Source organism: Rhipicephalus sanguineus, chromosome 2 (genome assembly GCF_013339695.2).
Source record: "Rhipicephalus sanguineus isolate Rsan-2018 chromosome 2, BIME_Rsan_1.4, whole genome shotgun sequence".
Classification (NCBI taxonomy): domain Eukaryota; kingdom Metazoa; phylum Arthropoda; class Arachnida; order Ixodida; family Ixodidae; genus Rhipicephalus; species Rhipicephalus sanguineus.
In genome coordinates, this window is record NC_051177.1 from 111799485 (window position 1) to 111822975 (window position 23491).

General features: G+C 46.5%; 1 protein-coding gene across 2 annotated transcripts in view; it reads right to left on the bottom strand.

Annotated features, from left to right (window-relative positions):
- Positions 1-9421: 9421 nt before the first annotated feature.
- Positions 9422-23491, bottom strand: part of LOC119383518 (vesicular glutamate transporter 3) — a 108931-nt gene continuing 94861 nt past the window's right edge. For both annotated transcript variants that reach the window (XM_037651689.2, XM_049412552.1), the window contains exons 11-12: positions 16757-16884; positions 9422-13568 (exon numbers count right to left, since the gene is read on the bottom strand). In XM_037651689.2, the coding sequence (XP_037507617.1) occupies positions 13296-13568; positions 16757-16884 (401 nt within the window). In that variant the 3' untranslated portion in view covers positions 9422-13295. The remainder of the gene's footprint in view (positions 13569-16756; positions 16885-23491) is intronic.

A 23491-nucleotide genomic window follows, 5' to 3' on the forward strand; every position in this document is an offset into this window, starting at 1 on the left:
CGGAAAACTGCATTGCTGCGTCACCTACCGTGATGCGGTTGGTGTTGAGGCTATCGGCCTCGGCGATTAGCGACGGCGCGTTTAGATAACTTGCCGTTGCCGGATCTAATCGCGGAGGCTGCGGCCGATAGCCTCAACACTCGCCGCATCACGGTAGGTGACGCAGCAATGCAGTTTTCCGTCGCTCGGCCACGCGCTGCACATCCCGCAAACTTTTGCTGCCGACAGTACGGTGTCGCGCTGTTATGCTCGAGGGCGCGGGACAGATTCCCGGCCACGGTGGCCGCATTTCGATGGGGTTGAAATACAAAGAACACCCGCGTACTGAGATTTATGTGCACAATAAAGAACCCCAGGCTGTCCAAATTAATCCTGATTCCCACACTTTGGCGTGCCTCATAATCATACCTTGTTTGGCACGTAAAACGCTAGCAAGTGTCGATGTTGATCAAACACGTTTATTCTAAGCAGGCACAGGCAAGCGAAAAAACTAACACAGTACGTTAGGCGAATTAAACGGCGAGTAAAAGTCCAAGATATTTGACCCTTTTCTAGCGAGGCATAATTGCGATGGCACTTCGCCGCGGCAGCTAATACACAAAGAAGCTTTACCGCATCGGCTGACTCCAGTAAGCTAAGCTTTGAGTAGTCCGCTGATTTGTTCGTGACAACTCTGTCTGTAGCACAAGTAAAGTTCAACGGAGGCATCCATTGCGGGCGTATTTCTTATAACTTTGCAGCGGCTTCGGCGAACCTGCCCCCGTACACATCTCGTAGACAGACAGCTTTCCTTCTGCGTAACTGTTTGCAAATGATGCAGACTACCTGCCTATCGTATCATTCATTGCACGCGGTGGCATCAGAAATGAACTTGATGGTGGTCAGATGAAAAAATTGTTACATATGCTACATACTGTATATTATGTACGTTTTTTTACGGCAAAACACCGATTAAATTCTCCTCGTTGGCCCCGGTTTCCACTGGTGGCCCTCACTATCGAATAAATCTAGCAGACACGCGCAATTCGGTTTAGAAATCAGCCCGACGCCACTAGACAGTAGAGCAAGAGCAGAACATACTGTGCTCGCCTGACTGCCGGGATGCAACGCCGAATCCGTTCATATTCATATGTTTTAGAAGGAAAAACATAGAAGGATACGTCCACCCTCATTTCTACGTATTGTGGCAGTTGAATGCGCAACAGTACCGCCAGCATCCTCTTGTTTTGTTTCGGCGATACGCGCCCGCATCGCCTCAACCAGTCGCCACTCTCGTCCGCGGGAGCGGCTGGAGTATGCGCGCTTTGACCGCCAGGGCGGCCGCGGAAACTCCAGCGCTGGTTCCCTATAACGAAAACCCTCGAGAACGAAATTCTCGCGACGACGAAGAAATCTGGCGTCCTGGGCGAACGTCCACAGAGTTCAGTGTACTTGCTTCCTCTCGAGAGCGAAGAGATTTGAAAAAGCGCTCCCACAATAACGAAAGTTTCAACATATTTTTTTTAACCCGTGAGCTAGTTGGGAACTCAGAAGTTCGAAAATGCCGGAGACAGAAGCGAGCGTCTCTTCTGCAAGCAGCGATGACCTGCAGCCACTGGCTGAAGCATGGAACGCGCTTCGCCGTGTCGATGCAGTGATACCAGACACTGTTCGACTGTACGACTTTTGATGTGCTGACACCGACCTGATCGTGCACGAAGAGTTCAGTGGCCACGCTGTCATCGAAAGTGTGCAAAGAATACGAGAGTGAGGAAAGCAACAAAACGCAAGAAAGTCAAGTAAGTTCGCACGAAGTTCTTGATGCGTTTGACATCGTTAGCACCTTCTTCGGCCCCCACGACAACGAAGAAGTGATGCAATGTTTACTAAGCTGCGAGGCTCGAGCCGTCAAGCTCCTTCAAAGCAACGTGAAACACAACAAGGTAAGCTGCTTCTTTAAAGGAGTACTGACACGACTTTGAGACATTGCAAAAGGGACAGTTTTGGTTTCCTTGGTATGCAGTGTCAACACTGTCCACACACCGGAGCCGGAGAACACGTATAAAATATTTTAATTTGACTTTGAAGTTTCGTCGATGAGCATCTGCAAGCCAGCCCCACTGCAATGGACATTATCCCGACGAGTCAAGACAGTTCTCCCGAGTTTTCGAGCTCTGCGTCCTGCATGCAGCCTATATCGTAGAAATCACTGTCAGGGTCACTGGACGACAATTCATTCATCGTTGTTTATGTGCACGACGAGTAGATGACGGATTTACCGCTAGTACGTCGCGAGTTTCTGTATCACGGTGACGTCACACTGCTATGAAACGCCACTGAGAAGCCACCCCCTCGATATCGAAACCGAAAGTGTCTTTTAAAGGTAGCGTTAATTAAAATATATACGACGCATTCCCAGGCACCACAATACTCGTTTTAGGTTTCTCGACACCAGTATTTTTATTTAGAGCGACAATTCGAATATTTTTTAAATTCGTGTACTCCTTTAAATAAATTGCGGTTGTACGAGCTAATTGGTGCGCGTATTTTTCTGTTTTCACGACAACAGAATTCTCACGAGAACGAACAAAAATCACTTCCCTGGCGATTTCGTTATTGAGGGGTTTGACTCTATATTTAACGCACCGGTACTTGCGGCAAAAATCAGATAAAATCCGTAAAGCTGAACACCACTAGAGCGTACTAGAACTGGGGAGTGCCCGGAACGAGCTTCGAAAAGTGAAGCCCAAACAGGGTCAATCCGCTTGTAGCGCTGCGATCGGTAGTCTGCGATGTGGCGTCGTTTAAGAGATGCGCACGGCTCCGCCGAAATGGTGCGCGGGTAGAATGCCCGCTTCCTACTCAAAAGACCCGGGTTCGAATCGCAGCTGCAGATCGTGGGCTTTTATTCTTAGTGTCACCTTTTGTAGCTGTATTCGTTTTTCTTTGTTTCTTAAAACTAGCTTAAGTTGCTACGTGTTGGTTCAAAAAGTAACGTAAAATGTGAAGTAATATAGAATAAATTTGAGAGCGAGCGCAGTTATTTGCAGCGCCATCGCCCGGGATTGAACAAAAACGTAAAGTGTGGCCTCCGAGATTTTCGCGAAGACGAGACTCGAAACAAGATTTCACATTTTATGTTACTTTTTATAGCAATACGTAGCAACAGAAGCTAGTTTTAAGAAGGAAAGTAAAAAACCAACGCAGCTATAAAAGGTGACACTAAGAATAAAAACCCACCATCTACCCACCAGCTGCGATTCGAACCCGGGCCTTTTGAGCGGGAAGCGGGCATTCTACCTCTGCACCACTTTGCCGGAGCCGCGCGCAACTCTTACACGACGACACATTGCAGACTACCGATCACAGCGCTGCAGGTAGATTGACCCTCTTTGTGCTTCACTTTCTGTACATTGGTGCTGCGGCCGTTCCGAGCACTCCCCTGTTCTAGTACACTCTAGCACCACGTTATAGAAGTAACCACAGTGTTGCCAAAGCAGCATGAGATCAAAGCAATCTCGGCCATTTTCACATTTCACCAACGTAACCGGCATGTCAAGTTGAAAAAAAAAAGGAAACAACCAAATGAGGTATATGCTAGATATGCCAGTTCTTGTTGCATAAATTGGACGAACAAACTTTTTCGGAAGAAAGAATCCTGCGCCACCGACAGGACTTAACGTCACAGAGGAAGGCTGTGTAGGCGCTGCTGCGCTTTTTGCGCTCAACCGGTCTATCAGAACGGCTCTGATTGGAACGTCCTGCACGTCTGTGCATATGCGCTTTTTTTTTATCTCTCTCTCTGTCCTCTTTTCGACCCCTATTTTCCCACCCCTGTGCAGGGTAGCAAACCGGTTATTACTACCAGGTTAACCTCCCTGCCTTTTCATCTATTTCTCTCTCTTGTTGCATAAATGACATCAGAAGCGACAAAGCTGTATACTAAGATGACAGTATACAGATTGTTTTCGGTTTGCTTAGAGGGGTGGTGCCACCAAATTTGTGGCTTGCGCGTTCTTTGCTGTAAGCGTTTCCTATATCTCCAGGAAGCATGATGCGCACACCAAGATTCATGTATTCTCGCTAAATAATTTAATATCGCCTTTTGATGTGGACAACTTTCGGTTTCGGTTTCTGGGCGCCGAGTTGGTCAGTGACGCAGAAGTGTAGGAGGCTTGGTCACGTGACCACACAAGGCTGTGACGCACTTAAACAGGAAGCGATCGAAACTCGGCGAGTGATGTAGCAACCGATGCTTTGCCGGTACTATAGTGAATTAGAATATATTCCAGTTCACTACAGCCGGTACGTACGTTGCGGAAGTGGTGGAGGTCCGGAGGTCACTCACGTTACTACAGCAGATTTGGTGTGACGTCACTACAACTTTCGTTGCCCATCCTAGAGATCTACGTCAGTGTTGGCGCGATAGCGATGTGTTTCGATCGGGAGAATGTGCATTTAGGTACACTTTGGAAGTGAATCAAAATATATTGTAAACGTTTGCTGTGTCCGACGCTTCGTGTGGAATGTCCTTGCATACAGAGGAAACCCACAACAGGCTTGTTATAGCCTTGACATTTCATGGCACCACCCCTTTAGGGCTTGAGAGTTGGTCACATGGTTAAAGTTCCTCATCCAATTTTCTCAGGGCCCTTGCGGAGCAGTTACTAACAAAAATCACAGTTTGGAGCAATTGGAGCAGCCTCCATCCCTGTTATTCTGTCACTGCCTTACATTGTAGCAACGGTTCCTATTATATCCTGGCGCAGGCGCTGGGGCACAAATCGTGCTGGATTACATATCGTATTCCTAACCACCTGCAGTTATCTTACAGCTCCTTCTTAGCCTTCCAAGTTCACTTTCAATACTGATTCTGTCTTGTCCCGTGCTGCAGGCTCTCGGCACGAGGCATCACGCGCCACGATGGGAATACAATTCGTGGCGTCCACGTGGCTGCGGACAGAGTTCTTCAGTCATGCGAGTTGCGAAACTCATCGTAGGCCCCGTAGGCATCGTAGACTCCAAACTCGCCATTGGCCGAAATCGTGGGAGTCTGCTGACTGTAGCGTAATCTGTTGACGAGAAAAATAACTAATGAACGCTATATCTTGTGTTTTACGTTGCGCAGAGCCGTGAGTGCCGCCGGATCCTGCTAAACAACATGGCAGCGCATAGAGCACAGGAATGTTTTGTATTGCTGCTCCTAGATGGCGCCACAATCTGAAGGCCCCCGCAGAATTGGCTATTGGCATGTCCGGGTCTCGGAACGCAGTTTCGCAACTCGTATGCTTGGAGACCTATGGCCTGCAGAATGTAAGTAGCGGGATATAAATTCAGTTTTTCATTATGCCAAATAACTGTGCCTTAAAACGCTGGTAGAGGGCTGTAGGAAACATACCTGTAGAATGTTGTATATTCTGGGTAAGTTCAAGTGTTCCCGACAGTGTGGTTTTTCTGTTTACACGACACTAACGAGCATGCAACAGAGTTCTAGAGTTGACCGCGAGAACTCAGACTCCTTCCGTTCATGTTCTCGTTCATGTTCATGTTCAAACAGCGTGTTCTCTTTCTCTTTATTTTTTTTTTTAGTCTACAGAATTTTTTATCAAGTGCCTATGACAGTGACGGTCTTGTCGTCTTCGCGCAAGAACTCTGCGATGAGGCGGAAATGCTTTGCCGCCGAAGAAGTGACCGACGTGACGAACAAAAACTCTTTTATTAACTCCTTAATTACTGAATTGAGGGGCGTTGTTTATATGGAAAGTTATGGGGCGTCACAATTTATGGCATACTCACTTTCTTGGAAATGACAAAAGTTGCACGAAATTTGAGATATTTATCATCGAATTTTAAGGCCGATACCGAGACTGACCGCACTCTATGCGCGGGAAACATGGCCACTCTGTTACGTCAGACCGGAACTGCCCGTGACTGTAATACTGTACCGTTTATGCTGCAGAATTGCCATTCCGCCCTGCCGTCATTGCCGGTACACTGTACGGTAAGTACGAAAACACCGCACTGTCGTAGTCGGCACGGCATTATTTTAATATGCAATACCTGTATTAGCTACTATAATAATTTCATCATGTTCCGTAGGCATCAAGCACCTCGCGCAGTTAAAACGTATTCGCATAGTGGTAAATTAAACTGTAGCATAAACGGTGCGGTATTACCGTTATTGCTAAAACACTCTATTAAATGAGTACTGACACAAAATTTTGAGGGTGAGATAACGTGTGGGATAGATTTGAGTGAGACGCACACGCATCGTCTACAAACTATCAACGGATAATATAGCCCAGAACATATTTAAAATCGATTTTAAAATGCGTGTCGTGCCACTGCATGCGAAACACGCATTTGCTTTTCGTGTAAACAACCAACCGCCACCTGCTAGCACTCTCTCCTAGCAGACCTTTTCAACGGAAAGACTTGCACGGCAGTGCAAAGGCTGACGTCCTTGCCTCGGCAGTGCGTTCTTGGGGGGACACGCATATTTGCAACATTCCAGAGGGGATTATAGCAGCACACCGGGAGCCTTCGCTGAAAACAGTTGTCCGCGCGGCGCTCACGTGCACGTGGTTTTGTGTTCTGAGTGCCGCCTCACTCCGCGCTCTTTGAAACTGAAACTGCGATTGGGGCGCTGTAAAACCGGCTCCAAAAAATTAACCATCGCGCGCAAGCCCACGAAGTTTCCAGCCGTGACAAGCGGGTCGTTAGCTACTTATTGAAACAGAAAACAAAAAAATGTACAATTTTTGCGTCAGTACTCCTTTAATACTGAGAAAAACGAGCATTGGCGCTGTGTCTCCGAAGTGCAAGCCGCTATGCGCAGAATACTCGGTGGTGCACTGGATACTGTAAAACGCATCGCCTTTTGTTTTGTAGTTCGCTCTTCCTGCAAAAGAGGGCCCCCAGATTACGCGAGGAGTGCGCAATGAGTTTGAAAGGAGTGATGGCATCAGCCTAAATGCAAGTTTAGAACCTAAATTTTTTTTCGCGGTTAAATGTTAACTACTATGCTTCGATGAGCTTATACCATTGACGCCTACAATATAATGCTGTTAATGCGGCAGCGCAGGTTAACATGGGAAGACCATGGGTTAGGCTTCTTTTGAACCCGGAGAAACGTAAACCGCTTGAAGTGACAGAAGCTAATAACAAAATTAGGTTTTGTAGAAATGCTCAGGAGTTTCGATGCGGCGAAAGTGACTTTTTGAAGTGGACATATATTCGTACCAAAGTGTGGACAACGAACGAAATAAGTCTAATAGACAAAATATAATTGTCCGGTGTTAAGCATAAGTCGAAAGTTAGCTCATCTCTATGCAAGCGAGCATTTCCACGCACATGCGAGCCCCTAACCAACTCTACCGATTTAGCGCGCTCCCTCTTGAAGCTAGGAGACAACTTCTGAAAGACTCGATGCCGTATGGAACAAAGGGCAGCCGGGATGGCTGCCCCAGTCCACATGCTGTTAAATTATTTGCTGTGATTGGGTCAGACAAAAGGTGTGTAGAGAAGCGCCTTTGCTTGTTTTGCCTCTCACCTGTACCGACAATGACAGCTCCGCTATAGCTGGGCTGACTGCTGAACATCCGCAATATCTTTTAACTTACTCACACTTGTGAATACAGAGCTTTCGCGTAATCTGTACAAAATGTCGCCCGTTTCTTGTGCGAATACTCCTTTAGCACGACAATGTAATCAAGAATAATATATAAGGAATATCATTCCGTGTTATATATCCCCTCGAACTAAAAATGAAGGCTGGTTGTCACTATATCTACTGTACCGTAAAATGCCGAGCAAGCGCCCCCCATCCCCCTCCTCCCCTGCGGCCACCTTTTTTTTTTTTTTCAAGACGAGCATCGCTTGTGTAAAAAGAACCACATGATTGAGTACACTGAATGTGTATCTAATGTTGTTTATGAAATTCCGTTGTCATGGTCGTATCTTGATCAAACCGGTCGCTGCTTCAATGGTTCTGCTTCACAAGAACAGTAAATAAATAAAGCATTTCATTAGAAACATGGCATTTTCTTATATTTAGTGGCTCTCCCGCCGCCATCTTGAATTTCGGTCCGGGACCGAGCAAGCGCCCCCCCCCCCCCCCATCCAAATCTCGTCGGATTATCCATTACCGTATCCATTACCGTAAGGGGGGGGGTGCGCTTGCTCGGCATTTCACGGTAAGCAACCGGCCATAAAATATGTATTTGGGGCTAACCCGTCCACTTATGTCAGAAAATGAGCACTGAAGCATGCGGGAATGGAACCGGGTGCTTTTGATAAAATTCTCAATAGCGTTGCATACTTGTAAACTCGCCCTTACTGCGCCACCAGCAGGAAAGAAGAAGGGAGACAGGAAAGAGCGCAGTGGCTGCTGGTGGCGCAGTAAGGGCGAGTTTACAAGTATGAACCAACTAGTCTGCAAAGAAGTTTTGCTGCAGCGTTGAATAGCAGTTGATTCAAGACGTATATCTTGCCATGTTATCTCATCGAAAATTGCTAGCGAGAAATTATACTGAAGTGACCTTTAATGGCTGTTCTAGATACTGACGTTATAGGAAAAAACGCATTGTCATTGGAGATGCCTCACTTAGTTTAAACAATGATGCATGCTGTATTTTGAGGCTGAAAATGTTTGGAACGCGCGTGACGTGTGTAAGCATAATCGGGACACTAAACAAAGGAATACTATTAAATCAAGACAGATCGATAGATACTTAGTTGCCTAGAATTTTCGCACGATATTCTGCATGCCATCACATCGAAACCCACGGTCGAAAAAAAAAAGAAAAAGGGTTTTTTGAGAGCACTTTATGTCCCGCGATAGCGGCCCGTCTTGATTTTTTTTTTTGTACGCTTCACTGCATAACAAGTTCACCTTGCGGCGGAGCTCACTTATGTTTCTCCTTCTCCACGAGATGGCTGCAAAGCTTTTGTTGCAGTTTTCTACGGCATATTCATGCGAGCATGCTTTTTTCAAGCTTGCATATTTGAAACGCAAACATAGGTAGAAAGAGGCTGAATGTCGCTGCAGACCGCACAACTTATTGACAAGCTGTTAGATCGAACTGACGTGGCACTTATGTTTGACCCTCTTTTCCAGGTGGAAATAAAATGCGCCTATTTCACGCTGCATGTTGTGTTGATTTACGACCCCCCACATTTTCTCTCATTGCAAGGGATCCCCCATCACTTCCACCGGTCTACAAGGGGTGCCTGAAAGGTCCACGGCTGAGAACCCCTGCTCTGTAGCGTCCTCTGTGATTGCGCCAGTGCTGACACCACATGACTGGTACCATGATCCACAACAGGTTGCGCCCCTCTTATTTACTATTTACTTCATACGCCTAATAAAGCAATTCAGCTTACTATTAAAGTGGATAGTGTGTCTATATGAGGACGTAATAACTCAAACTGAGACCACAAACACTTGTAACGAAATGGCTTTTATTCAACGTGAGTCTGAAGACAAGTGCACTTTTTGTTCCTCTCAAACAAACGAACATGTCTCCGAGGTTGTCGAAAAAAAAAAGAGAGAGACAGTGAAAACATTTGTGACAGAGTCAGTATATTTACAGTGAAATTGTTCGGTAAAAATGTCTTGTGCTTCAGTGCTGTAAAACAATTGCGCTTAGAAAGGCTTGCGCAGAAACTAACAACGGGTCGCTTATAATATTACTTCTGTCATGTGAAACAACTACGGCGCAAATAGAGGAACAAGCAGGAAAATCTTTGAAACGAGATTCTACCAGAGACGCGCAACTGGTAGCGAGAAACACAAGATGCCTGAGAATGACTAGAAACCACTACGAACATGGGAACAAGACATCGCAAATCAGATACAAGGACTGCACTTGTCCGCTGCTTCGTACCCTTTCGTCTGCATGCACTGCCTTTTGAATAATCACTAATTCCAGGCGTAAAGCGTAGAACGTTTTGACCTCTTTTCAGGCAGTGCTTGTTTCTTATTGCACCAACTTCAGAGCTTTTATTTTATTTTATTTTTTGTTCATCGCGACAGACGTTCAGTGACCTCATGTTCCTCACTCGTTCATTTAATGGTAATCTCTTTCAGCATATGCATCAAATCCAACAGCATATTGTTCCTGTGCTGATAAAAGCATATCCCGGATAAACTCAACACAAAATCTTCGCACATGTAGCCAACAAGGAGGCTTCTTAGATATTCGCCGCCTCTTTTTTTATCTTGCTACAGTTTATTCTCTGGTCCCTTTCTTTATCTCTTGTGCGCACTCACGTGACTCTCACTGAAACGCTCCAGTAGCCTTCATACATCCAATTCTGTTTTTAGTATCACACCTCAACTCTCTGAGACGCTGGCGACCTTTCAACCACACATACTTGCATCATCTCAGCCATTGCAGTCTTCCCTTCGTACCGAAAAAAGTATCTTTGTTCTTATCCAGAGCTCACTCATCGCCTGTTTGGGCATCACAGTTGACCGTTCCTGGCGAATATACGTCCTATAAATCGAGCCCTGCTTCAGCGCGCACCTTCATCGTATTTATTGTAATCTTGGTCTCTTTCACAAGCTTATGACCTGAAATCCCGTCTTCCTTTTTCAAAGCTTCTCTCCTTGAAGGACATAGCTGTGTTGCCTAACAATATGCATCCTGTATTTTTGTGCGCGTTTTGCTACCTATCTTCCGGTCCGTAGTTTCATGACCTGCAATTTCAAAACAATGCCTTTTCATCGGATGAGGTGTTCTTATCCTTCGAGATTCTCTTAGCCAACCATAAAAAAAAAGACTTCAACTTCCGAGCTCGTTTCTTCACCATCCTGAGTGTTTATTGTTACGGTCTGCCTAACACGCAGTGTTTTCTTTTAGGTGTAATTTTGAATGAAAAAAAGTACACCAGTGAAAGCGTACATGCAGATGTGAAGGAGAAAGCCACAAGCACGCGAGTATGACACCTTCTTCTCGTTTCTGCATTTATCTCTCAGTTTCCGTCGTCATATTGCGCATGCGTATTTCTCTTCCAGATTTCGTGAGCCCATTATATTTCATTCAGTAAGTTTGGGGACGATTCAACATCTGAGAGCGCGCGCATTCTACAGAAAGGTCGAGCGTGGGCCATTCATACACTAAGAAAAAGACAACACCTAAGCAATTTGTTCTCACATAGATGCCTATCTCCACGTTTCCATCTACATCGCATCACCCAAGCTCAGCCTTTGAAGTAGCTGCCAACGAGACACGACGAATGAAGACACAATCTGGCGCTGGCTAGGAGCTGGACAGTATTCCGAAAGAAAAGAATAAAAATTTTGACCACATGCATGCGCTCAAGTTACGTATGAGGATATTCATCTCCCGATTTCTTTGTTTCCTCGTGGGTACACTATTTCTGATTGCTCAGTCATTTCTAGGCTTCAGTTCAGAAAATTGGGACCTTGTATCACTGCAACGTTAGAACTTATCACTACTGAGGCAAAGGAGAATGATCTGATATATAATATCTGGTGTTTTACGTGCCACAACCCACGATATGATTATGAGGCACGCAATAGTGGAGGGCTCCGGAAATTTCGACCATCTGGTGTTCTTTAACGTGCACTGACATGGCACAGTTCAGGGGCCTCTGTCATTTCGCCCCCATCGAATTGCGACCGCCGCGACCGGGATCGAACCCGCGACTTTAGAGTCAGTAGCCGAGCACCGTAATCACAGTACCACTGAGGCGGACACTAAAGAAGAATGAGTATTCTGAAAAAATGCTTAGTATACGATGTTCAATATGGTGCACCCAGTTTTGCATTCCGCTATGCGCTGTGGCTTATATGGCGGAGGGACTTGCATTGCTTGTGTCGTATGCACAAATAAATGCGTTGTACGCCATATCAACTGCTTCTTTTTCGATGAAGCATAAATAATGTTGCCTTTGATATTGTTGCCGGTTGGGCGTTCCCTGCTAGAGTGGACCGCACTGTACATTGACTGCTTAAAGAAAGTCCAATCAGTTATTCCAGACCCCTCTTCTGCAAGGCTTTACAACCCACAAAGCGTGCGCATAGATGGTTGAGTATGTACAGCTTTTTTTTTTACTTCGATTTAGCAGTTATTGCGAGTCACTGCAACGTAAGCCATATTTTGCGCTTCATTCGCCGTGCTTTGTTAGCACTACTAGCCTTCCAAGCGCGTACTGCCAGCTTTCCATGTTCTCCATTTTACCCTAGCACATGAAGCCTATATACAAGAGATAACATACCACAGATTGCGAGTACAACATTACGGGAGAAGACACGTCGTTACTTGCGATGCCTGCATGGCACTTTTGCCATGGTGGCTTTGAACATCTTGGCTGTTGGGTGGGTCGCCGTTGTTGGCATGGCAACATCGCACAGCTCGCGCGGTCGACAGGCTTCCAACTCCTTCAGATGGGTCTGGACGCACAGTCACCTCATCACAGAATGCACGGGCGTTCACACTTAGATTCTTGAGCACTACCCGCACGAGGTGCAGCTACGTATGACGGGCTTTACGGCTGTATACGGGTGACGAACTTGGCCGTACAACCCTGGTCGCAGGGCAGGTGGCCCGAGGAGCCACATTTTAAATCGTTAAATGTAAGCTGAACTGAACCCAACTTCAATTGATGTCCCCTAAAGGCGTTAACATCCCACAACTGCTCATAGAGACACTCAAGTCAAGTCGGAGCTGTCGCAAACGGGAGCAGGGCATTTGGCGGATCCACCATTGACAGAGTTCGGACGAGCTATGCCAACCGAGGCGCTTGTCTTCCGTAGTCTCGGTCAACTGGACAACAATATAGGCCTGAGCATCAGACTACGCACCGCCTTTTTTTTCTTCTCAAGCGCACACCACAGTGACGAGAGTAGCAAGAAAATACCCGACAAGGCGATTTGGCCCTATCGACCGAGTGTCCTCTCGTAGGGCACATACACCAGTCAAGAAGTGCAAAGCATATTCGCGGTCTTCTCTTGACAAACACGGGCAAAATATTTCTCAACGCGTCTCGGGTTTGCTGTGCACTGCCATCCGGTGCGAGAAGCGTGCATCTTCGCAGCGTGCCGTCTTTGCCAATAGTCGTTCGCGACTTCACCAAACACCTGCTCTCGGACCAGAGCATGTCTGAGCTACTGCTCGCCAAGGTGTGCGAGGATTCGGGATCTCGTCGAGCTCGAAATTGTTCCTTCAAATTGCACCGGCACTCCCGACGTCCCGCGGCCCTCTTTCGGTCAGCGTAATGGGCGCGGCTGCCCAATGTCGGCCGAGGCTGCGCGTTCATACGTCGACAGCCTCGACATCGGCCTCGAGCTACCGCTTGACAATCACATTTAGTGAGATGCCGCCGTCGCTGACGGTCACTTCAGTGGTGTCCAGGTAAGGGTCGTTGTTGTTGTTTCCTCCGCCGCAGCTGGTGCCGTAGAGGGCGTCTCCGCTGGCCGAGGGTGACGACGCTTCGTCCTTGGACCAGTCTTGCTCGGTCGCCGACGAGAACACCACGAAGATGAGCGCCGCCAGGAACTGCAGCCCGCCGCTGATGACGCTCACGGCATACAGGGGAGTCATGTGGTCGTGCCGGATTTTCTGAAGAAGGGAACGTGAAATAACGTCGCATTAGACAACCTGATTGTACATTGTAAATTGTACATTAGACATTAATTGTGCATTGGACAGCATTTGTACACTGGACATTGAAATGTCTATTGCATACCGCAGTGCAGAGTAGCTGTGCGGAAAATATACCCCCACATGACTTTTCGACTACCGGCTAAAATAGAGCGATGCCACGCCAATCTGCTTCACCGGATTCCAGTAGACGTCACCTTCACTCGACGCTACGGTTACCTTATTGGCCGTGCGGACAGCCCGAACTGTGAGCGATGCCAAATGGATGCGACTTCAACACATCTACTGTGCGACTGCCCTATGCACCATGTCCCAACGGAAGACGCTGGCTTCAACGTCGGCAGGCATCGGCGTGAATACTGTAAGTGAAACTAACCTATTGTCCGCAATGCCCGACCACACATCATCAACGACTGCTACAGGGACATGTATAGATTTTCTCAAGAGTACTGGACTTGACACTAGACTTTAAGAACATCACTGCGTTACGTGGTTATTGTACAGTGGCCCATTTTTTTAACCTGAACGCGCGAGCATCGACCGCCAAGTTGATAAGCGCCGTACAACGGAGTGCAGCGGCGAAATGAACGAGAATACGCGCATGCGCGCAATGAGCAGTCTTGGACAGCTGCCGTCCGCGGAAAAGCCTAGCCGACGGCAGTTGCCCACGACTGCTCATAGCGCGCATGCGCGTATTCTCGTTCATTTCGCCACTGCGCTCCGTTTTACGGCGCTTATCAACTTGGCGGTCGATGCTCGCGCGCATATGCATCATCTGTTCCTGTCCCATCAGCATCTTTACTATTTTCCCCCTTTTCCCTTTTCCCCTGTGCAGAGTAACAGGCCTGAGCTTGTGCAGAGCGCACAAGCTCAGGCCTACCTCTCTGCCTTCTAACAAATTCGCTCTTTCTCTCTCTCCAACCGGTAGTTATTCTGGTTAACCTCTCTGCCCTTCAACTCTTTGTGCCCTCTCTTGTCTAGTACGAATGAAGTAGAATTGATCAAGGGCTTGTTTTCTTTGTTACGTACAACCTAAAGAATCCAACGGCCAACGAAGCCAAGGAAAGTACAGGGGCATTATTTGTAGTCTTTAACTTCAATGTAGCAATTATGACATAAATGTTAAAGTGCGCGAAAAATAAACTTGCCGCTGGTAGGGACCGGACCTACAACCTTCGTATAATGCGTCCAATCTGCCAATTAAGTTAGAGCGGCGGTCGCTTTTCCATCCATTTTTTTTTGGGGGGGGGGGGGGGTATTTGTGTTTGTGTGTCTGGGGACGTCAGTCAACGCCGCTCGTAGCCATGGCGGCGAGTGTGGAAACCTTCGCCTTCAAGGATACGAGCGGAGCTGGCTAACACTTTCCGGTTTGCGACACTCCCAGGCAGGGTTGCCAATGGTGGCTACTTTTCGCCAAATTGGCGAATTTGAGAGGCCCGTGGCGACCTAAAATAATGAATGGGGACATGGCGAATTTTTGGCGATTTTCGGCTTAGGTCTCCACTGAGTTATGTATCCTGAGCCCAGTGTCTTCCCAACGAATGAGCGGCAACATTCTCTGTATTTTTCTTGGTTTTAGACCTCCGAGTAGAATGTGCGCATTAAGCGTCATTCGGTATGTCCGTCCCGTAACTCGTGTGTATCTCCTCAATTCATCTAGATGCAGGAGGTACTGGAACGTCCCCCAGCGACATTCCAACAAAATTTAGGTCAGCGGACTGCCTTGCAAACCGTGAGGGGGCAGTGTATGACTATAAGTTTACGGCTATAGGTGCTTTAAGCTTCTCTCAAGTTCCGTTTCTGAAGGAGCTAGACGACGGGTTGGCCGCGTGCTCCGACCATTTGTTCCGCCAAAGCTCCAACTGTTCTGAATAGCTTGGCGACTTATTCACTGTTGCAGTACGCCCAATTCAGCTCGTAAAGGCTGTTTTGGAATAGCGAAGAGAGGCGGATACGCGGCTATTTGTGCAATAAACAAATATTTATTGAGGCATTTTCGACTGCTCTCGGTGAGCGTGTGCAATGAAAACAATTGGTATATAACATTTTACATTGTCTATCTGTTCATTAATAACGCATTGGATTGACACGTGTAGATATTATAAGTGACCATATGAAAAGGTTGGTGGCGTCCGGTATCATATTAGTTCACGCTGAAAAGGTGTAAGACTCACTAATGGTCGGTTCCTGTAAGGATTCTCTCGAGTTACCTTCAATAAACCTTTTAATCATTTTAATTAATATGAGGGTACGTAAAGCTGTCTAAAAACAATGCTTTCACGGTTTTCGCTTAAGGTTTAGCAGACTTTTACCCTTGAAGCGAGCAGACAGGGATGGGATATCGTGAGCGTTCCATTCATTCACCCTTGCGCCACCACGCACATCTTGCGGCTAGTCGGGGAAGCAGCGCCGTGCACTCCCATGGTGAAGCGGGCGATACGACTGGCATTGAGAAACGTCAATATAATTTAAGGGTCTTGGGTGGTACTGTATTCTACGGTGCTATACGTGAGTGGAAATTTTTATTACTAGTTATGCCGCACATATCTAGAATGGCGACTTTTTTGGCGAAATCTGTAAAAAAATGGCGACTTTTGGCGACTTTTTGCTCGTCGTTTGGCGACATTTACTCTAAAGTCAGTGGCAACCCTGCTCCCAGGCTAACACTCCCGGTGGAATTTTTCAGATTTTATTACTCGGCAATAATTTCCAGCAGCCGCTGCTGTGAAATCTGAAAGTGGCAATAGGCTCATCGCAGGAAGGGCTGCAATTCTCTCATTTGACCTGACCGCCTCTCTCCACTAATTAAAAAGTTAACTTAATTTATCTAGCTACTGTCGTAAGTGATGCGTTTACTCGTCTTAATTAACATTTCCGCAACCACAGAAAAAGTAATTATGAAGGCCGCGCGAAAATATCGCATTTTCCTGATTTTTGAGGATTTTCGGACACATCTCTTGAAACACCCTGTGTATGCACAACGAAGATAAAATGACAAAGGTAATTTCAGAGAACACCACGTCGCCATAGAAAAGCACATCGGTGACATTCATGTGCTGAAGTTTGTAACAAGGACACTGATTTACAACGTAAGATTTCTCAAGATGCTTTAATTTCTTGTTGGCCCTCTTTCTGGCACTGCTTACCCATGTGTTGAAGATGTGGTTCATCATGGGGTAAAACGTGAGGTTCCCAAGAGAGGTCATTGCCCCGGAGAGGCCCGCGATGATTCCCGCGTACTGCGGCGAAATGTCCAGCGGGTTCACCATGTAACCTGCACCAAAAAAAGAAAGAGAAGTCAGCCAAGTTTAAACCGGAACAAAAATTTGTGAATGAAGAAGTTGCAGCTCATCAGTTGTCCTACATAAACGACTAATGCTGTAACCAGATAGCTAGTTAAATGAGAACGGCGGAGACATGAACGGTCGTGAGATGTTTTTCTGACATGTCCTGCAGTGGCGTGAGCTATGAGTGACACTCTTGTTTCTCTTCCAAGTACTTCCGGTCGAGCACTGACTTCCGGTTTTCCGAATATTCAGAATATGCGTTTTATGAAATAAAACTGGCACGAAATCGATGGTTCTGGCTCAAGTTAAGAGTTATGCCGGATACATACGATATCGACGCGTAAGTTTACTTAAAATAAGGGCCAATTAACTGTCAGGATAATTAATGAAAATTAATGAGCTCAGCTCATTGAAAGAGTGGACGGTTTTCTTGTGGATGGATGGATGGATGGATGGATGGATGGATGGATGGATGGATGGATGGATGGATGGATGGATGCTATGAGCGTCCCCTTTATAACGGGGCGGTGACATGTCTGCCACCAGGCGCGGAAAAAAACTTCCTTGTTTCATGTTGGCCTAATACCTTATCTACATTGATTAAATCTATGTTAATATAAAAAAAAATATAAATTCACGGTCCATCTCTCTGCCTCTTAAGGCAGAATGACCTTATTTTTCCCCATTATTTACTTTTGTACTTTATCTCTACTTTTCTGCCACCGATACTCTAACCGTCTCTTACTTATTTCTATCGCGGATGTGTTCAGCTTTCCATTGTTGTCCCTAAAACCCAAGGCTTCCTGTAGACCCGTGCCCACACGTATACCTGGGTGAATATCGCCACACTCAATCAGTACATGTTCCATCGTTTCCTTAGTTCCCCCGCAGCATGCACATTGTTCTTCTTCGTTACTGAATCTCGCTTTATAACTAAGCGTTCTAAGGCAGCCCGACCTTGCTTCAAACAGTAAAGCGCTTCACCTTAAATTATCATAAAACCTTTCCCTCCTTATTTCGTTTTTTCCCTTTCGGTAGTTACTCAAAGCCGGTTTCTTTTCCATCGCTGTCATCCAATAAGTCCTCTCCGCCTCTCTGACCTTCCGCTTAATGCTCCTTGTTGCCATATCGCCCGCACTGCTAGCCGTATATTTACTGGTGAGCCTCCTAGTTCTTTTTCTCCACTGCGTGTCAACGCTTTTTCTATACAAATACCTGAAAACCTTCTCTGCCCATCTAGTCTTCTTCATTTTCCTCAGCCTTTCTTCGAATCTAATTTTGCTCTGAGCTTCCCTCACTTCAAAGCCTGTCCATCCCATATCACCCCTTACAGCCTCATTTGTCGTCTTCCCGTGAGCGCCCAATCCGAGGCGGCCCGCCGTCCTTTGATTTACATCCATTCCTGATTGTACCTCTGACTTCATGCACACCACTGGGTTCCCAAATGTAAGCCCCGGGACCATCACACCCTTCCACAGCCCTCGAAGCACCTCGTACCTATTGTATCCCCATAAATATCTGTGCTTCATAATTGCAGCATTCCTCTTTCCCTTTGCTACCGATGCTTTCTCTTGTACCTCCATATATCTATCCCCCTCATTTACCCATACTCCGAGGTACTTGTACTCGCTTACCCTCGGTATTTTTTGGCCCTGTATTAAGACCGCATGGTCTTCGTGATCATTGAATACCATCAATCCACATTTTGTTGCACTAAATCCTAGTCCTAGAGCCTCGCATTCCCTTCCGCATATACAGTAAAACCTCGTTGATACGAATCCCACGGGACCACCAAAAATATTCGTATCATCCGAAATTCGTATCACCAGAAAGCATGAAAAATTAGCATGCGACAAAAGAAAGCTGGCGTCCATTTTCATCTATTGTTGTTCAGGGTCGCAGCAACGTCAGGAAGAACCCCGAATGATTGTCAGTTAAGTTTTTAGAAGTCGGCAATCATACAAGCACTCGTAAATATACGGCCCGTACGCGCGTATTTAATTAATGAACCAGGTGCGTTGTGACCCGCGACAGCAGTAGCCCCTTCCAAGAAAGTATGCTTTCTTGCATGACACCGGAGTACTGCAGCGAAAATACCAAAAGAAGCGCTTTGACGCGACGGATCAAAGCCCCAAACTTACAGAACCACGGTCCTGTGTTATGATTTTGTTATTGCGGAGGTGTTCGGGATGTTTTTTGGGAGATTTACAGCAGTGCCCGCACAAGTGCGACCTCAACGGTCGCGCATGTTGACGTTGTGAGGTCTGACTCCTTCGCAAAGACCGCCCTCGCCTTCTTTCGGTCCTCGTTCACATTTCATAGGATGTCTGATGCACGTGGCAGGCACGTGTGAACACAGTACAACGACAGCATCCCGCGTCGACACGTTAGAAAAGAAAAGCATGGAGCTAATGTCCCCTGTAATCTAAACGCTAAGGCAAACGGAGGCACATAAGAGCCTCAGAGATTCGCGCACACAATCTCGGAGGCCGTGACGCGTCTCTGAAGGCCTGACCGTAAGAAAAGTGTTTTTTTTTTTTACACCGTGATTATGACGATTTTGCGGTGCGGCGCGCATGCCCACGCTTGCGTTCCCGCGCTCGCGCACGTGCTTGGTGCGTCTTCCGCGACAGCGCGGACAGCACCTCTGCGTACCTGGGCGGTAGCGTACGTTCGTATCAAACGTCACTGGGTGAAAATCGCTTCGCAACAACCGTACTCTGTTGCACTGCAGGCCAATGGGCCTTGGCTGGGACCGACAAAAAATTCGTAACCCCCCGAAATTCGTATGAGCTGTGATCGTATCACCGAGGTTTCACTGTATCTGCCAGTCGCTGTATATCATCTTGACTGTCCGCAAATAAGATAACATCATCAGCATAAAATAGACCTGGAAGCTTCTGCTCAACCATCGTGCCGACCTGTTTGTGTGACACATTAAATCCAATGTTGCTACCTTCTAGCGCTTTTTCCATCCTCACCATGTACAGCATGAATAACAGCGGGGAAAAAGGACATCCCTGTCTAAGCCCTTTGCTAATTTCAAAGCTGTCCTTGCTACTTATTCCTTCCCATTCTATACAAACTGTATTTTCTCGGCATATTTCCCTCAAAAGCTGTATACAGTCGTCACCTATGCCCACTTCTTTCAATATATCCCACAAAATTTCCTGATTAACGTTGTCATACGCCCCGGTGATATCTAGATAAGCTACGTATAAGGGCCGTCTACTTAGGACAGGTAGTAACCGCGGAGCCGAACCATGAGAGTGAAATAACTAGGAGAATAAGGATGGGATGGGGCTCATTCGGCAAGCACTATCAAATCATGAATGGTAGTCTACCACTATCTCTCAACAGGAAGGTATATAACAGCTGCATCTTACCGGTACTTACCTACGGAGCAGAAACCTGGAGACTTACAAAGAGGGTTCAACTTAAATTGAGGACGACGCAGCGAGCGATGGAAAGGAAAATGATAGGTGTAACCTTAAGAGACAGGAAGAGAGCAGAGTGGGTCAAGGAACAAACGGGGGTTAAGGATATAATAGTTGAAATTAAGAAGAAGAAATGGATATGGGCCGGCCACGTAGCACGTCGGCAGGATAACCGGTGGTCATTAAGGGTAACTGACTGGATTCCAAGAGATGGCAAATGCGTGAGGGGGAGACAAAAAATTAGGTGGGTAGATGAGATTAAGAAGTTTGCAGGTATAACGTGGCAGCAGAAAGCACAGGACCGAGTTGATTGGCGGAACATGGGAGAGGCCTTTGCCCTGCAGTGGGCGTAGACAGGCTGATGATGATGATGATGATGATACACTGGGTAAGAACAAACAGATTATCGTCTAACCGCCTGTCGATTCGAAATCCATTCTGAAGTTCTCCCAAAATATCATTTTGTTCTACCCACGCTTCTATTTTTAATTTTACTGCCTGCATCGCCAACCTGTATACCGATGTAATGGTTAGCGGTCTATACGAGCGAATGTTATCCTTCATAGATTAAGTTCATTCTACTTTTTCGCCAACTGTCTGGTATTTCCCTCTCCTGTAAGCACTTTTCTGCGGCTTTCAGCAGTGCCTCTTTAGTGTTATGTCCAAGTTCGTTAATGAGGCAGACGGGAACCCCATCTAAGCCCGGAGTAGTGCGCTTAGGAATTTTTCCTTCGGCCTTCTTCCAATTGAAATTCTCTAGTACTACATCTTCGTCGGTTGCACTCCTTTGCGTACTTTTACTCAACGGGGGAATCCCCTGGGCGACCTTTTTAAACCAATCGGCTGTTATCTTTCGGATGTAACCTAGCGCTTCATACCCTTCCAATTGATTTCCTCCTTCATCTACCATATGTTGTTGCATTGTGACAGACTTCCTACCCAGCGCTTTTAGGTGGCTCCAAAATATCCTAGGCGCGGCCTTCTTTTTGCGAATCTCTGTCATCCAGCGTTCACTTTCACCTTTAATATTTGCCTCGACTAATTTCTGCACAATGGATTTTTGCTCTAAATATATTTCCCATATTTGGTTGACTTCGTCCTGTGGCCGCTTCTCCTTTTTTGCCTTCTGTGCTCCCGTGATGCCTCATGTCGCTTCTCGATCGCCTCCCGGATTTCTTTGTTCCACCAACTTTGACTTTCTCTTTCCTTCCAACAAATAGTTTTCTTCTCTTTTTCCATTTCTTTCGTGATTACATGTAGCAGCTCACTATACTTCCAGTCTTTGCCTGGTAGTTCGTCTACTTTTTCCTCGACTCTTGCGGCTATATTTGTTATTTGTTTGTCATTTAGATACAAGCTGCCAAACTTTGATTCTATGTTCTTATTTTCAGTTTTGTATCCCATTTGTAATATTATGCGTTTATGATCACTACCCAAACTGTTAATGCCTTCCTCGTCTATTCTCATCTCTCTAAGTTTGTCATATATTCTTTCTGTCATGAGGCAATAATCAATCAAATTGCCTGCTTCCGACTTCCCACGTGATCTGCCCCTCACACTTAGGCCCCACGTTAACTATCTCAAGACTATGTTGCTCGCAGAGAATTGCCATTGGTGCCTGAATATCCGTCAAGGTCATGAATGTGAGCGTTCATGTCCCCTAGAAGGATTATTTCGGCATCATGACCAAATTCTTTAATATCGGGGCTTATGCATTTCACTATCTCCAGATTCTTTTCTCTGCAGTTATTCCCCGTCCACAAGTAAGCTACACCTAGCCACGTTTTCTTTCCACCTACTGTGCCCGAAACCCATATGTGCTCTGAACACGTTCGTTTCACTCTATCCCATTTTGTTCTCCTATGAATTAGCGTTCCAACACCCCCACCTCTCCTTTCTGATGTGGTCCTATTACATCCTTCCCAAATATAATTGTCAATATGTGGTGGCTCTTCCAAGTCTCTAAGGTTTGTTTCTGTAACCGCATAAACACCTATCTGTTCCTTGTTTAACTGTCCCTCAATCTCTAACCATTTTGTCTTTTTTCTGCCACCCTGCATGTTAATGTAACTAATTGCAACACGCGCCTTGTCCATTCTTTTACCTTTTCTGTGGTTTTTCGCTATACTGCCTGTCAAAGAGTCCCCCTGGTTGTTTTCCTCATTATAGGCAACCGACAATGGTTAGGTGGCGCTGCGATCGGCCCAGCCATCAGCGCCACGGTGTCGATTCCGCGTAGCGTCGAGGCGGCCAACGAGCCATTTCTACCGTGCATGGCGTGTGTTTGTCGTGCTGTTTGAAGCATGTCGCTGGTTTTGTATTGCGATTTTAAGGCGATTGAAAACATCGATGCCCATTTTCGACCACCGACGCTTGAAAAGGGACGCGCACTGTACGACAACGACCATGTGTATGGTGTTAAAGAAGTGAACACCGACATCGCAGCGAAGTGCGTGTCACAGCAAAGCAAGCATGCTTACGACGTTGAACTACAAGTTGAAAAATAATTATCTTATCCCACTTAAGCGCACAAATACGACCGTATACGTTTCTCCATCAGCTGTCACTTGTTTTATTACTAAGAGCTTGCCTAATATTTGCTGGGTTGGGAAAGATAAGCGAGAACAGAATAAAGCAGCGACACGTGCCTTCGTTGAATCTCTTTGGGGTTATTTTTCTACGTATAACCAGTGACGTGTGTCTCCGTCCGTCCCTTTATATCTACTGTTCTACTTATAAGTGAACTTGCACCTCGCGTAAGACAGGCATTGCCACGCTCATGTTGACAGCCGCTCGCGATGCATACGAGTGTTGTTGTTCCAGCATGTGTCATGCCTGATGATCATCTCTCACTTTTTCTCTTTTTGCGTCGTTTCTTTTTTTTTTTTTTCATGCAAAGTTGTCGATCACGCCCCGAGAAATTCTCAGCGGCAATTGTACGTGCCGTTACGGCGCCCTGGGCAACTGTAAACACTGCGCAGCGGTGGCACTCTACGTAAACCTACACGAGGATGCTCGATGGTGCTTTTTTCGCCGTTGACGAAATGCCTCGAGCATATCCTGGTATTCTCGTTCGGCTGCCAAGATGACAGGTCATCGGCACTGAAACATTGAATTGAGAGCAATCAGCTGACACTCAATAACGCGAAAACAAAAC